Below are 17,841 nucleotides of genomic sequence, written 5' to 3' on the forward strand. Positions count from 1 at the left end.
ATCTGCAACTCGGATCCCTCTGTATCTTGGCTAAGCCCTGCTTCATCCCTTGTAGGGTCCCGCTGCAACCCAGGCTGTCCACAGATAGCCCCCTCGATTTCACCTCACTCAGTGGAAGACAAGTTAGGAGTCTCTTCCTCAATCAATGGGGAGTTAGCAAAAGGCAGTATATACCACACCTCCAGGTCCTTATCCTCCCAATCGGTATCCCTCTCAGGAGTGGGGGCCGGCCTAACCTCACCTGTTGGGAGCCTGGTAGTCCCCCGTCCCCCCCCCGCCGCATTTCCGGAGAATTTTCTTACTAGGTGTGGGCTCCAAGTCGGGCTCTGGGTCTACCTGCACCTCCTCACCCAGAGGCAACAGGTGGTTCTGACGGAGAATCTTGACAGGCCCATTCCCATCTTCTGGTTTCACCCAGAAAAATGGTAGGTTTGGCATCTGACTCTCCACCACATAGAGGGTAGCTGCCCAGCGGTCAGCCAACTTATGCTTCCCAAACAGCCCCAAATTCCTTATGAGGACTTGGTCTCTCGGCAGGAGCTGGGAGAACCTCACCTTTTGATCATACCTCCTCTTATTTCCTTGACTCTGCTTGGCAGCCATGACCCCAGATAATTCATAAGCTGTTTTCAGCTCTCTTCTCACATCAGACAGATACCTCAGATCAGTCTTCGGTGGTAAGTCGCTCTCATCAGTCCCAAAACAAAGATCAATGGGTTACCTTGCCTCACACCCAAACATCAGATAGTATGGCAAGTACCTGGTAGCTTCATTTCAGGTATAGTTCTAACTGTAGACCAGATGTCCAATATGTTGACTCCACCTGCTCTTCTTGCTGATCTCCAAGGTCCGATTAAACTTCTCGGGCTGGGGATCACCCTGCAGATGATAGGCAGTGGTCCTCGACTCCAAGCACGCCCAATAACTCACCGATGAGCCTGCTCTCAAAATCCCAACTCTGATCACTATGTACCCGCCTGGGGAGGCCGTAATAAATGAAATACTTCTCACATAACACTTTGGCCACCGTGGACAGCCTCTGGTCCTTGGTAGGGAAAGCCTGCGCATATCTGGTGTAGTCATCATAATAAAACAAATCTGACTCTAAGACAGCCTGTGTAAAGTACACATTTGTAACCACAGAGCTGCTGCTCAGAAAGGTTGCTCTAATGAAGTGCCTCTGTGTGCAAACAGTGCAGGAAGGTACAGTGACAAATGGTGTACAGTGCAGATAAATGTGAGTATAAATGATAGAGATAGAACAGTGCACAATCATCAGCCCAGATTATTGTGCAGACCAATATAAACCTATTCCACAATCCAGCTAACCTGTCCCTCCTACACAGCCCATAACCCTCCATTTTTCTGACATCCACGTACCTGTCTAAGGGTCTTCAGATGTCCCCATTGCATCAGCCTTCCGCAGTGCATTCCAGTGAATGACTCTGTATGAAAATTCTACCTCTGATATTTCCCATAAACGTTCCCCCACTCACCTTAAACGGATGTCCTCTGGCACTGCCCGTTGCCACTCCGGGATAAAGATACAGGCCCTCCACTCTATTAGTGCCCCTCATGATCTTATACATTTCTATCAAGTTTCCTCTCATCCTCCAACACTCCGAAAAGCCCTAGCTTGCTCAACCTTTCCTCATAAGACATATTCTCTAATCCAAGCAACATCCTGGTAATTCTCCTCTACGTCCAGTTTAAAGCTTCTACATCCTTTCTATAATGAGACCAGAAATAAACACTTAGTGCGGTCAAACTAGAAACTTATAGAACTGTAACACTACCTTGCGGTTCTTGAACTGAATCTGACTAATGAAGGCCAGCACATCACACGACTTAACCACCCTTGTGCTTAACTTGTGCTATGATGCTGTATGACTTTTGATACAATGTTTTATTGACGACCGCTGTTAATTCAGTTTGGCCACCTTCAATAAAGGGCACATGGTTAGTAGTTCTACTGTCATAATTTAGTGAACAAGAACACAAATGAGTCCATGGTCACTAACATGCAGTGACAAATCCCAAAATTCCATAATATAAATATTATGCTGGATGCAAGGATTAAGGAAGATAACGCTAGATACAGTGGGAAAATTAAATATAGGAACACAGACAAATAAAGTAGCAAAGGCAAGGAAGGCTACGGACAAAATGCAGATAGAAGGGACTAGTATAGATGAAATAAGGTGGTCAGCATGGACATGATGGGCCAAATGGCTTATTTCCAGACTGAACAACTCTGTGATAGAGTGGAAGACAAAACTACAAAGTCAACATACCCAAAGTCTCTGCTGTCAACTGTGTAACAGAGAGAGGCAAGGTACTAGAAGGAAGCAAGAGAAAGAGGGCTTTCCCAAATGGACTGCGTCGTTAATTTGCAGAGGTGACCAGGACAGAGAGGCCACGCGTAGAAATGTGGAAGTGAATTTCCTGTGTTGGTGGATATGCTGAGGCTGAGCGAGCGAGCTAGACTGAAAACGAGAGGGGAAATCTTGACAGTCTTGGGACTAATGCAATGCAATTCCCACTGCTGTCCGTAAGGAGTTTGTATGTCCTCCCCGTGACTGCGTGGGTTTCCTCTGGATGCTCTGGTTTCCTCCCACTGTCCAAAGATGTACCGGTTGGTAGGTTAACTAGTCATTGTAAATTGTCCTGCGATCACACTAGGATTAAACCTGGGGATTGTTGCATGGTGCAGCTTGAGGGGCCAGAAGGGCCTATTCCATGCTGTATCTCAATGAATGAATAAATAAATACACAAACAAACAAATAATTTTTCTCTTTGTATAAAGGATTTTAAATACTTACTGTGTTATTTTACAATTTGTAGCGGCAACATATTGTCCTGTGTAGTGAATGTTGCATCTGATAACATTGTTAGTGAAATCCGACTCTTGTATAAGATAGTTGGGATTTACTTGAAGCTGTAGCATAAAAGGTAAGTGCAGGATAAGAATATATATTTTCAAAAGATAATAATGCATAAAGCAACAATTTGTTAGATCTATACCTTTAGAATATATTTCCCAGGTTGGACGTCTGTAATGTCAATCCACTGACAGTCAATATCTGCATTGTAGGTGTCATAGCAACCAGGACTCAGTCCCTAGAAGGGCAAAGAAGGTGAATATTTTCTTAGTTAGCATTCTGCGACAATGTCTTAGAATGGAGACAATAAAGTTAGTATGTGACATCCAGGAAAGCTCCCACAAACACTGAGTAGTCCCAGCTAAGAGAACATCATTTCCCATTCTCTAGAGCTGCTAAGTATTAGCATCCATAATGTTAATTGCAATTTCCTGAGATGTCTCCATTTCCCAGCAGTTATCTTAGAGAACCTGCCAACTGAACCTTGAGAGAAGCAAATCCACTTATTTCAAAGGTGAGGAAGAGACAAATTTTTCAGAAATTACATTTTTGTAAATTTATTTTAAATATCTTTAAGCATTTACTTGTATTAATTTTTCTAACAAATTTTGGTAGCCTCTTTAATTTTTAAGTTTCTAACAATTTTGAATATCACATATGAATCAAAATCAAATTTAATATCACTGGCATATGTTTTGAAATTTGATGTTTTGCAGCAGCAGTACAGTGCAATACATAAGACTATTAATTACAATCAGAAATATGTATAACCATATATACATAAATATAAGATCGAAAGACCATAAGATATAGGAGAAGGCCATTCAGCCCATCAAGTCTGCTCTGTCATTCAAATCATGGGCTGATCCAATTCTTCCAGTCATCCCTACTCCCCTGCTTTCACCCCATACCCTTTGATGCCCTGGCTATTCAAGAACCTATCTATCCCTGCCTTAAATACACCCAACGACTTGGCCTCCACAACCGCTCGTGGCAACAAATTCCACAGATTTACCACCCTCTGACTAAAGTAATTTCTCCACATCTCAGTTCTAAAAGGACATCCTTCAATCCTGAAGTCGCACCCTCTTGTCCTAGAATTCCCTACCATGGGAAATAGCTTTGCCATATCTAATTTGTTCAGGCCTTTTAACACTTGAAATGTTTCTATGAAATCCTCCCTCATTCTCCTGAACTCCATGGAATACAGCCCAAGAGCTGCCAGACATTCCTCATATGGTAACCCTTTCATTCCTGGAATCATTCTCATGAATCTTATACATATATACACACATACACATATACATGTGCATATCTGCAAAAGTCCAAAATCCAAAAAACTTTGAAATCAGAAGTTTTTTTTAATGCTGACATGACATCACAAATGGAAAATTCCACAAGGTACTGAGAAGGTTCCCAGGCGATGCACAGGTCTCTGCGCACCACAGACAATTCAGAGAAGTGATCTCACATAATAATGAACAGAAGTTCATGAAAAACACTGCATAAGTGGAAATGAAGATCTCGATTGTGTACTGAAAGAGTGGATTCATCAGCATCGGCGTGAACACATGTCACATAACACTATGCTGATCATGAAACAAGCAACAGCTATCACTATGAACTGAAAATTAAAGATAATTGTGAATATTCAGCAGGCTGATTATAGAAATTTAAGGAACAAGCACGCATTAAATGTTTAAATATTTGCGGTGAGCAGAGTAGCAGAGAAATTCATTGATGAGTTTGCAAAGATCATCACAGATGAAAATCTAACACCAGGACAAGTCTACAATGCTGATTGTTTTTATACCCTACACAAAACCTTAAAAAAAAGTAAAATACAAATATAGTGTACCTCTTAATCTAAGCACAGCATTGTAGGTGGAGACTGAAAGCCTTCCATTATTTGTTTTTTGTTTAGCCGCTGATTCAGGTAACCCTGCACGCCTCATATTTTCATTATATTAATGGTATATAATAATTTTTACTCAGACAAAGACTGCTTACCGGTAGCACATAAACATATATATCCCCACTAATCTCCCTCCAGGTACTTATCCCGGCAAACAGCCTAAGTGCTACATGTGCCCATACACCTCCTCCCTCACCTCCATTCAGTGCCCCATCAGTCAGTCCAGGTGAGGCAACATTTCACCTGCGAATCTACTGGGGTCGTCTACTGTGTCCAGTGCTCCCAATCCAACATTACTGAGACCCGTCATAAATCCATGGACAGCTTCATTGAGCACCTCCGCACCATCCACCACAAGCGGGACTTCCCAGTGGCCAAACACTTCAACTCCCACTCCTCTTCCAACATGTTGGTTCACGGCCTCCTCTTGTGCCAAGACCAGGGTGCAGGAGCATCACCTGATGGCATGAACATTGAATTCTCTAACATCCGCTAATGCCCCACCACCCCCTCGTACCCCATATGTTATTTATTTATATACACACATTCTTTCTTTCACTCTTCTTTTTCTCCCTCTGTCCCTCTGACTATACCCCCTGCCCATCCTCTGGGTTCCCCCCACCCTTTGTCTTTTTCCCCGGACCTCCTGTCCCAAGATCCTGTCATATCCCCTTTGCCAATCACCTGTACAGCTTTTGGCTCCATCCCTCCCTCTCCTGTCTTCTCCTATCATTTTGGATCTCCCCTCCCCCTCCCACTTACAAATCTCTTACTAACTCTTCCTTCAGTTAGTCCTGACGAAGGATCTCGGCCTGAAACGTCGACTGTACCTCTTCCTAGAGATGCAGCCTGGCCTGCTGCGTTCACCAGCAACTTTGATGTGTGTTGCTTGAATTTCCAGCATCTGCAGAAGTCCTGTTGTTCACCTTATATTCCGCCTGAGTAACCTCCAATCTGATGGCATGAATATTGATTTCTCCTTCCAGTAAACAAATTTCCTCCCTCCCTTCCTCTACTCCCCAGTCTAACTTTTTACCTCTGCTCACCTACTTCCCCTGCATCTCTTCCTCCTTCCCTTTCTCCTATGGTTCACACTCCTCTCCTATCATATTCCTACCAGATATTTCCAGGCCTTTACCTTTCCCACCCATGCAGCTTCACCTATTACCTTCCAGCTAGCCTCTTTCCCTCCTCCCTCCCCCCCCCCAGCTTTTTATCCTGCCATCCTCCCTCTTCATTCTCAGTTCTGAAGAGGGGCCTCTGCCAGAAAAATTGCTGCTTATACATTTCTATAGATATAGCCTGACCTGCTGAGTTCCTCCAGCATCTTGTGTGTTGCTTTGGATCTGTTAAACCTGTTTCACACATTCAGTAGTTGGCTCAGTTTCTTCTATATCACTGGACTCAACTCCGCCATTTGTCTCTAGGATCTTATCTGCTACTTGTTATAACACAAGTATCTAGAAATTGAATGGTTTGTTTTGTTTTAAGAACAAGAAATAGAGAGGTAGTGTTCATGGGTTGGTTAGTCATCCATTGTGAAATCTAATGGTGGAGGGGAAGAAGCTGTTCCTACAACATGGAGTATATGTCTACAGGCTCCTGTACTTCCTCCGTGATGATAGCAATGAGAAGAGGGCATGTCCTGGGTGATGGATTTCCTCACCAATGGATGCCACCTTTCTGAGGCATGGCCTTTTGAAGATGGCCTTGACATTGTAGAGTTAATGCCCATAGTGCAGCTGGCTGAGTTTGAATGAAAAGCCAGTTATATCATAGAATACTTCCAGGGAGCAATTTTTAATTAATATTTCCTAGAAGTAGGGCATGCACTATCCAAATTATCACACTTACCTGGAACTAAACTTCCAGCAGCAAGTTTCCCCCCAAATAAACAACGCAGAGACCCTGCAGAATAATGCCTTCTAATTGCAAATCTCACAAAATGCTTTGATAGCTGACTAAGCCACACTCCAAGCTAAAATTGCTGTCAAGTAGTTCAAAGCTTTGTGAGCATCTCTAACATTCTTACAAATGCTAGTAAGAGTTTGATTACTCATAAAAAAAATCCCAAATGTGCTGTCAATTTCATGACATAATGACAGCAAACAGGTCAAAGTTGTTGTATCAAAATGTACACATCAAAGAATCATAAAGAGAAGGCAAATCTTTATCCCATCTTTGAAAGAACATCCAGTTATACTTGCCTATTCCTCTTTTGCCACAGCTCTACAATACAATTTTTTTCATTACGTGATCAATTCTATTTTGGAAATTACCACTGAACACGTTTCCATCACCCATTTAGGCCGTGTAAACCAGTGTAATCTGCAACAACAATTCTTAGCTTCCCTGAATTATAGTAATTTGTGTCCTCTGGCTAAACAACTCTTTTGCCAATGGAATTATCTGAATGTGAATGCCTATATAATGCAATATGCAACATCACAATATACACATTAAGTGCAGCAAATGCACTGCTAAAGAAAAGGTTTAATTACAAAAGTTTTGTTTACTTCAAGAGCCATATCTTAGACTTGGCCTTCTACCACTACCCCATTCACCTCCTCCCTCACTTCCATTCAAGAACCCCAAACAGTCCTTCCAGGTGAGGCAACAGTTCACCTGTGAATCAGTTGGGGTCGTCTATTGTATCTGGTGCTCTCGATGCAGCCTCCTCTACATTGGTGAGACCTGCCATAAATTGGGGGATTGCTTCACTGCCCCATCTGCCAAAAGCAAAACTTCCTGGTAGCCCAACATCTTAATTCCAATTTCCATTCCTGTTCTGACGTGGTGGTCCATGGTGGCCTCTTCAGCCATGATGAATCCACCCTCAGGGTAGCATCTGGGTAGCCTCCAACCTGATGGCATGAATACTGATCTCTCCTTCCTGTAAAAAACATTTGCCTCTCTCTCCCCTGTTCCTCTGGTCCCCACTCTGGCCTCTTACCTCTTTTCATCTGCCTATTGCCTCCCTCTAGTGCCCCTGCTTCCCTCTCCCCAATGGTCCACTCTCCACGCTTATCAGATTCTTTCATCTCCAGCCTTTTATCTTTCCTATCCACCTGGCTTCACCTATCACTTGAAGCTACCCTTCTTTCCTCCACACCATCTTTATATTTTGGCATCTTCCCCCTTCCCTTCCAGTTCTGAAGAAAGGTCTCGGCCCAAAATGTCAACTGCTTGTTCATTGCCATGGTTGCTGCCTGATCGGCTGAGTTCCTCCAGCATTTTGTGTATGCTGCTTCACCAATGGCTTCCTTTCCAACATAACATCAGCACTGGGGATATTCAATGACAAATGCACAATGTTTCATGCCACAGGTAGAAGGCGGGAAGAATGGAGTTGAAAAAAAAATCAACCAGAATGTATTGGTGGGGCAGAATTGAAGGGCTGAATGGCCTAATTCTGCTCCTGTATCTTATGGAATTGATAAATACCACCAAGAATCAAAGAAGGATCTCAGCAATGTGCCTCATTACTAACTTGCCATGATCTCCAATCTGGGAACATTCAAGAAGTTTGCCAGTAGAACATACCGATAAGGGCTTTACCAAACTAATCCCTGGTTCACAACCCAAGTGTTGCATTGCTTTGCTTGGGCATTCTTGAGATGCACTGGTGTGTCAACAACCACATCAGAATATCATGGGAGTGGTGGGCACAAATGGAAAAATGGAATATCAATAAAGAACAACGGTGTTACTTTGGTCATAGAACCCAACCAGTAGGCATATACTGTATATATTGCAAAAGTTGCATCTTTCAACGGAGGAGAAATAGGACTGCACAACCTCTCTGCCAGAAGTCCTGCTTTCCCTTCTTCACTTCAGATCATGGATATTTCACTCCTGTACCTACCAACATTTGCAAGAAGTCACAACTTCTCCAGATAGGCGTGAAGACGAAAGACAAATTTGCAAAGTCCATGAAACAAGAAGTGTGCAGCCTATACATAGTGGCAATGTACAGCAGTCAATTCACTAACCAGCACATCTTTGTGATGTGGATAGAAACTGGTTCACTTGGGGCAAGTGCACACAGTCACAGGAAAAACATGCAAACTCCACACAAACACACGCAGCCCTGGAGGACACAATCAAAACCATGTCCTTGGAACTAGAAGGCACAGCTAGATGTTTGCATGCCTGGAATGGCTGGGCAGACATATTATTGTTTGTTTTTTTTTGAGATACAGCATGGTAAGAGGCCCTTTGGTCCCAATGAACCTGTGCCTCCCAATTACATCCATGTGACAAACTAACCTGCTAACCCGCATGTCTTTGGAATGTGGGAGGAAACCAGAATATCCAGAGGAAATCCAACAGTCATGCACAAACTGATTACAAACAGTGACGGAACTGAACCTGGGTCGCTAGTGATGTAATCGCATTACCTGAACTGTTATGCTACTGTGACACCCCTCTGATTTGAGGAGTTGGGCCACTTCATGCTCGACCGAGCCCACTCTTTGTGTTCGCTTCCTGTAGGACCTCTGCGCTGGCAGAACTCAGCCCATGGTGGGGTGGGGAAGTGAGGCCATTTAAACAGGAAACATATCCTAGTCCTATGCATGGACTGCCCTACTGCTCTTTCACTATACTGTTCCATCCAGGGACTGTTCCACTATCTGTAATTATCACAGGTAATCAGAGACATTTAAAAAAATAACTTTATAAAATGAAAATAAATGAAAAGGCTAAAAGATAAACAAATATAAAACTTCCTGCATCAGCCCAGATTAAGTGTGAGGTGGTTCATTTTGGTAGTTCAAATATAATGACAAAATATAGTATTAATGGCAAGAATCTTGGCAGTGTGGAAGATCAGAGGGATCTTGGAGTCCGAGTCCATAGGAGACTCAAAGCTGCTGCGCAAGTTGATTTTGTGGTTAAGAAGGCATATGGTGCATTGGCCTTCATCAACCATGGGCACAAGGAAATCTGCAGATGCTAGAATTTCAAGCAACACACATAAAAGTTGTTGGTGAACGCAGCAGGCCAGGCAGCATCTCTAGGAAGAGGTACAGTCGACATTTCGGGCCGAGACCCTTCGTCAGGACTTAGTTAGTCCTGACGAAGGGTCTCGGCCCGAAATGTCGACTGTACCTCTTCCTAGAGATGCTGCCTGGCCTGCTGCGTTCACCAGCAACTTTTATCAACCATGGGATTGAGATTAGGAGCCAACAGGTAATGTTGCAGCTATATCGGACCCTGGTCAGACCCCACTTGGAGTACAGTGCTCAGTTCTGATCACCTCACTGTAGGAAGGATGTGGAAACCATAGAAAGGGTGCAGAGGAGATTGAAAGCATGCCTTATGAGAATAGGTTGAGTGAACTCGGCCTTTTTTTCTTGGAGCATCGGAGGATGAGAGGTGACCTGATAGGGATGTATAAGATGATGAGAGGCATTGATCATGTGGATAGTCAGAGGCTTTTTCACAGTGCTGAAATGGCTAGCACAAGAGGGCACAGTTTTAAGGTGCTTGGAAGTAGGTACAGAGGAGATGTCGGGGTAAGTTTTTTACGCAGAGAGTGGTGAGTGAGTGGTGAGGCTGCCAGCGACGGTGGTGGAGGCGGATACGATAGAGTCTTTTAAGAGACTCCTGGACAGGTACATGGAGCTCAGAAAAATAGAGGGCTACAGGTAACCCTAGGTAATTTCTAAGGTAAGGACATGTTTGGGACAGCTTTGTGGGCCAAAGGGCCTGTATTGTGCCGTAGAATTTCTATGCTCCTACGTTTCTAAACACATAATCCTGATCCCTTTAATGAAATTTAGTGACCACACTGAAATAAATAAGACCATATTAGAAACAATAAATTATAGCTGCCATGACAATAAAGGGCTGGATAGGAGGCACATTTGACATGCTCAGTTCAGTACATTAGTTGCATTTAGGAATGACTAACTTGCGCACTGCGGCTAAGCAATACTGTTCTATCTCAGTTCACTATGATCAAGTCCTCTATAAATATGGAATAAAGATCTAATGAAAAAGTTGGCACATAGTCACCCAGTTAAAAGGTTAAAACCAATAAGAGTAAACTACAAAAAAGACAGAGGGCATCACCTGCTTGCAAACTGCAACAGGAAGACGGGGCAGTATTAAAGGACCTACAAAAATTCATTTCCACACAAAGCCTGCAACGACCAAAATAGATTGTTGTAAAAGACGGCTTCTGTAGAAGTTATAAATACTTTATCTACTACTGTAACATGGATTTTAGAAGATGCCATTACTGTCTACGTACTGTCAAAAATATCTGCAATATACACCCACTGGGCACTTTATTAGATCCATCTGTACACCAGCTCGTTAATACAAATACAAGGTCAAAGTTCAATTTATCAAAGTACATGTATGCCACCATATAAAACGGAGATTCATTTTCTTGTGGGCATTCATGGTAAATACAAGGAAATAAAGCAAATTCAAAGAAAAACTGCACAGAAAATGGACAAATGCCAGCATGCAAAAGACAACAAACTCTGCAAATACAAAAGAAAAATAAATAAATAAATAAATACTGACAACAACAGCTTGCGATGAAGAGTCCTTGAAAGTGAGTAAGTGAGTCCTTAAGCTGTGAGAATAGTTTATTGTTGCAGTGAGTTAAGTTATCACCCCTGGTTCAAGAGCCAGATAGTTGAGGAGTAATAACTGTTCTTGATTCTGTGGTGTGGGTCCTGAGGCTCTGTATCTCCTTTTTGATGGCAGCAGCAAGAAGAGAGCATGTCCTGGGTGTTGGGGGTCCATGATGATGAATGCTGCCCTTCTGTGATCTGCTCAATGGTGGGGAGGGCTTTACCTATGATGGACCGGGTTGTGGTCACTACTTTTTGGAGGCTTTTCTGTCCAAGGGCATTGGTGCTTCCATACCAAGCCATGATGCAACCATTCAATATACTCTCCACCACATATCTATTGAAGTTTATCTAGGTTTTAGATGTCATGCCAAATCTTTACAAATTTAACAAAATAAAGGTGCTGTTGTGCTTTCTTCGTAATGTAAAGACCCTTATGTGCTGAACTCAGAACAGGCCCTCAGAAATGAAAACACCAAGGACTTTAATGTTGCTGACCCTCTTCACGTGTAACTCCCATGATGACAACTGACTCATAGACCCCTGATTTCCTCCTCCTGTAGTCAATATTCAGCTCCCTGGTCTTGCTGACATTGAGTGAGAGGTTGTTGCTGTGGCACCACTCAGCCAGGGTTTCAGTCTCCTTCCTATATGCTTATTCATCACCACCTTTGATTCAGCTAATGACAGTGGTGTTATCCGCAAACTTAAATATGGTGTTAGACTCAAGACACAAGAGGTACTGTAGATGCTGGAAATCTAGAGCAATGCACACAATGTGTTGGAGGAGATCAGCAGGTCACGGAGCATCCATGGAAAAGAGTAAACAGTCAACATTTCAGGCTGAGACCCTGATGAAGTATCTCAGCCCGAAACATTGACTGTTTATTTCCATCCACAGATGCTGCCTAACCTGCTGAGCTCCTCCAGCGCATTGTGGAAATGGCAATAGAGCTGTGCTTCACCGCACTGTCGTAAGTGTAAAGTGAGCAGAGCAGGGAACTAAGCACACGACCTGTGGTGCACCTGTGCTGATGGAAATTATGGAGAGCATGTTATTGCTAATCTAAACTGATTGAGATCTTTAAGTGAAGAATCGAGGATCCAATTGCACAAGGAGTTATTGAGTTTTGGAGCTTATTGATTAGTTTTAAGGGGATGACAGAATTGAATGCTGACCTATAGCCAATGAAGAGCATCCTGATGCATGCATATTCACTATCCAATCATGTGGTAGCAGCTCACTGTATAAAAGCATGCAGACATGGTCAAGACGATCAGACCAAACTTTAGAATGCGTTAGAAAGGTCATCTCCAAGTGACTTTGACCATGGAACATTTGTTGGTGCCAGGCAGATTGTTGGTTTGAGTATTTTAGAAACAGCTGATCTCCTAGGATTTTTAGACACAATGGTCTCTGGAGTTTATGGAGAATGGTGAGACAAACAGAAAACATCTGGTGAGTGACAGTTCTGTTGGCAAAAATGTCTTGTTAATGAGAGAGATCAGAGGAATAGCCAGACTGGTTCAAGCTAAATGGAAAGTGACAGTAACTTAAATAACACAAACACAAGGAAATCTGCAGATGCTGGAAATTCAAGCAACACACACAAAATGCTGGTGGAACGCAGCAGGCCAGGCAGCATCTACAGGAAGAGGTACAGTCGACGTTTCCGGCCGAGACCCTTTGTCCTGGGTCTCGGCCCGAAACGTCAAATGTAGATGCTGCCTGGCCTGCTGCGGTCCACCAGCATTTTGTGTGTGTTGCGTGTATCTCAAATAACCATGTGTTACAACAGTGGAGTGCAGAGGAGCAATTCTGGATGCACAAAACATCAAACCTTCAAGTGGATTGGCTATAGCAGCAGAAAACCACATGGGGTGCCACCCCTGTACTTAATGAAGTGGTCACTGAGTGTAAGCCTCCACACCAAAAGTACATCTGACATTGTACTAGCTGGACTCAGCGAATCTGTACCAGTATATTAGCTTCTGCAGACACTTTTTTTTCTCTTGAGATAAATACTATTTTGACGATCAGGATGTCTTCACATCTTGAATTTGAGACATACGACAGGACATGACATGACAGTACTCTGGCATTTTCAGAGTTAACTCTCTTAATCAGCTATAAATACATTATATCAACCTAGTTTTATTTGAGTTGAATTAATACAGGGCAACGCCATCTAGCTGAAAATAGAACTACACATTAACCCGAGCATTCAGCATTTCTACATAAAACAACCTCAAATTAATAATCTGTCTGATAGGATGCATGTTAAATTAATCACTAACAGATTTAAGAAACATAATTCTTATGTACTGACCTTGCTGGTAAATCAGAATGCCTCAAAACAAAAAAAAAGCAATAACTTCATTTGTAACTTAGCTCTTATTTCCAAATAATTCATTTTCCTGAAAGGAATACTCAAACACCATTCACTCTGTTTCAAAGAAGTTCAGTAAGGTCACAACAAGCAAAAAGGCCATTCAGCTAATTGAGCCCATGTCAGGACTAAGCAAGTACAATCCAATACACACACTGCTCCACCCTCTTCCTATGACCTGTTTCCTTTCCTTTCCATCCCACGTGTCTTATTTTGTCATGCATTCAGGAAGCAGAAACATTACTCAGCTGCAAGGAGTTTAGTAGCAGCATACCTGCCTCCAAAGTGGAAAGACCCCTGGCTAGTTAAAGTTCTTCAGAGGGGTGAGCACAACAATTTGGTTCACTCTTCAATGCAGAATCCCAGAATTATACAGTACAGTCACATGCTTTCCATGCTGGCCAAGTGTCTACTAAAGCTAGCTCCATTTTTTATTTGACCCCCAACTCTCAAAACCCTTCCAATCCATGAACCTGTCTAAACGTTATTTAAATGTTATAAATATGCCAACCTCTACCACTTCCTCTGGGAGTTCATTCCATATATCCACCACCATACCCCTCAGGTCAAAGTAAACTTTTTCCCCCTCTCACCTTAAATCTGTGCCCTCTCATTTTAAATATAAGAGATTCTTCATATGTTGGAAATCTTTAGCAGCATACAGAACGTGCTGGAGGAAATCAGCAGATCAGACAGCATTTTGAAGGGCACTAAACAGTCTCAACATCATGGGCAGAGACCCTTCATTAGGGACTGATTGAAAGATCTCAGCCAGAAACGTCATCTCTTTTTTCACCTCCATAGATGCTGCTGGATGTTTCGACCATAAGACATAGGAGCAGAATTAGGCCATTTGGCCCATTGAGTCTGCTCCGCCATTCAATCATGGATGATTCTTTTTCCCTTCCTCAACTCCATTTTCAGGCCTTCTCCCTGTAATTTTTAATTCTGTGTCCAATCAAGAACCTATCAAGCTCTGTCTTAAATACACCCAATAACTTGGCCTCAGCAGCTGCATGTGGTAAAGAAATTTCTCTGCATCTGTTTTAAATGGGCGCCCCTCTATCCTGAGACTGTGCCTTCTGCCCTAGACTCCCCCACCACATGAAACATCCCCTCCACATCCACTCCATTCAGGGCCTTCAACATTCAAAAGGCTTCAATGAGATCACCCCTCATCTTTCTAAATTCCAGTGAGTCAGACCCAGAGCCATCAAACATTCCTCGTATGATAACCCTTTCATTCCCAAAATTTTCTCTGTGAACCGCCTCTGGACTCTCCTGAATGCCAGCACATCTCCTCCTAGATGAGGAGCCCAAAACTGTTCACAATACTCAAGGTGAGCCCTCACCAGTGCCTTATAAAGCCTTGGCATCACATTCCTGCTCTTGTATTCAAGATGTCTTGAAATGAATGCCAACATTGCATTTGCCTTCCTCACCAGGGTGTTCTGCACAAGGACTCCCAAATCCCTTTCCTCTAGCATTTTGTGTATATCTGCAGTTTTAGATCCCCTACTCTGTAAAAAAAAACAACTGTGATATTCATCTTATCGATGTATTTCATGCTTTTTATAAATCACTATAAGGTCACCTTCACCTGCTACACTCCAAGGAAAAAGTCCCAGCCTATTCTGTCTCTTCCTGTAACACAGCTCTCAGCCTAGTAACATCCACATGGAAGTTTCCTGCACTCCTTCCAGCTTAATAGCATCTTCCCTGTAGCGGAGCATCCAGAACTAGGCACAATTCTCCAACTGAGGTTTCACCAACATTTCACAGAGCTATAGTATGACTCCAAGCGATTACTTCATTGCCTTCTAGGTAAGGCCTCATGTACCTTGTCCAGTGGATATAAAAATTATAAGGGCAATATTGTGAGGAACGGCAACAAAGTTCTCCGGTGTTCTGGACAATACTGATCCCTCGATCACACATATGTGCACATGCGCCGGTCGTGCATGCAGCCTGTTACAGCCGTTCCGATTGGTTTCTTATTTTTTTCTTCTTACTTTTTAACTTACGTTATTTTTTGTATTTTCTTTCACGGTAACACGTCGAAGCTGCACCCTCTCTAACATGCTAGTAGAGAGAGTTTTATTTGGGTTTTTAGCGCTGGAAATAGTTACATCCCGACACGCGGGACAGAAGCATAGTCGCATTGTTCATTCCTGGGACCAGCTGCTTGCGCTAATGCCGGCCGGTTTAGCAAGCAGAGCGGCAGACAGCCCTGCTGAAATCTGGAGGAAAACACACAGAGGATGCAGAGGGGGAATCACAAAGTCGAGGAAAGAGGACCGGGTCGAGACAACAGAGATTATGGAGAAGAGGAGTTCGCTGGGTAATAAAAAGGACGAGTTCACGGCACTAGCCAGGGGTCAGAGAACATTTCAGGAGTTCAGTGTTATGTGTTTCACTGTTATGGGGCTGCACGAGGACCTATCCGATCAAAACTTCTCCATGGACGGCTTCCAGACCGTTCGGGCTGACCAGAAGTGCACTGAGAGCGGTAAGCGTAAAGGAGTTGGGTGCTTACTGTTCTAGTTAACAACGGATGGTGCAATCCGGGTCATATTACGATCGAGGAACGTGTTTGTAGACCGGATATTGAATTTTTTACTGTTGGACTTTGGCCATATTCCACTGAGACACAACACTGGGCAGCACGGGAGGTCGTTCCTGCCTGTGGCCATCGAACTTGCAGCTCCTCCCGTGGAGGGTCGGACACCCTGAGCCAATAGACTGGTCCTGGACTTATTTTCCATCTGGCATAGTTTGCATTTTGTTGTTTGATTGTTTGTGGTTTTTGTATTGCTATATTTATGCTCTATTCTTGGTTGGTGCGGCTGTAACGAAACCCAATTTCCCTCGGGATCAATAAAGTATATCTATGTATCTATCTAAAGGAGGTTATCTGGCCATTATAACAAAATACAAAAGCAATTAGAAGTAGGAGTAGGTCTCTCAGCCCCTCAAACCTGCCCAACCATCCAATATGACGAGGGCTGATCTGCCCCAGACCTCACTGCCTCTGGTCTGCCAGTTCCCATGGACCTCAATTCTCTGTCCTTTCAAACATTAGTCACATTGCTGTGCAGAACTTCCAGCTAGTCTTCTTACAATACACCATGGACTAGAGTCTGAGTTACAGTCTGAGGTCAGCCAGACTATGTCTTCTTTCCTTGCAATGTAGGAAAATGAAGAGTGAACTTACAAAAATGATTAAGATAAAGCGAGGCAGAGATAAGGTGGGCAGCAACAGTCTTTTCACCAGGATAGGGGAGACCAAACCTAGGGAGTATAGATGTGGGGTGAGAGGGGAAAGAATTAAGAGGAACCTGAGGAGCAACTTTTTCCGCATGAAAGGTGATGAGTATAAGAAATGTTGATCTACCAGATGATGTGGGTGAGGCAGGTAGAATAGAATAATGTAGGAAGCAATTAGATAGGTACATGGAGGGGTGGAGCAGATTGCAGTAAATTAGGTCTAGCTGGATGGGCACAGATATCGACATGAACTAGTTGGTTTGAGGGGCCTGTATCCCTGCTGTACTGCTCTTTGAACCAGCCTATGTTTCAAGAGTAACCACCTCTGTAGCCATAGAAGCGGCTTACCTGCAAACCCATCCCCAATCAGTTGTGCTAAATGCACTTGACTGTAGCAAGACCACATTATACCCTATCACTAAATTCCACTCAATTAAAATTCTACTATATTACATACTTCATTTTGACAACCAGGGTTAAGTATCTACATTGCTTATAATGGCAAACCTGAGTATTAATGAAAGAGCAGGGGATGTGACTATCAAGACAGAGCAGAGGAGAGTACTTATGCTTAATTTCCATTGTGGACGAATAGACATGGTAATTTGCTAATATAGTTTGTGTTAATTTATGATTGTCCTTGCCTTGTAATGTACTGAGCTGCTGCTGCAGAAAGCTAATTTTCATGGCATTTATACCTGGTGTATGTAAGCCTATGTCTCAAACTATGAAGAAGGCACACCAGCGTCTCTACTGCCTTAGAAGTTAAAGGAGATTTGGCATGTCATTCTCT

The 17,841-nt window shown here is 43.1% G+C and overlaps 1 protein-coding gene across 1 annotated transcript in view; it reads right to left on the reverse strand.

Moving 5' to 3' along the window:
- Positions 1–17,841, reverse strand: part of loxl1 (lysyl oxidase-like 1) — a 119,772-nt gene that overhangs the window by 12,819 nt on the left and 89,112 nt on the right. Inside the window, exons 5-6 of the mRNA XM_072282365.1 lie at positions 3,026–3,121; positions 2,824–2,939 (exon numbers count right to left, since the gene is read on the reverse strand). Coding sequence (XP_072138466.1) covers positions 2,824–2,939; positions 3,026–3,121 — 212 coding nt within the window. The remainder of the gene's footprint in view (positions 1–2,823; positions 2,940–3,025; positions 3,122–17,841) is intronic.

Source organism: Mobula birostris, chromosome 18 (assembly GCF_030028105.1).
Source record: "Mobula birostris isolate sMobBir1 chromosome 18, sMobBir1.hap1, whole genome shotgun sequence".
NCBI lineage: Eukaryota > Metazoa > Chordata > Chondrichthyes > Myliobatiformes > Myliobatidae > Mobula > Mobula birostris.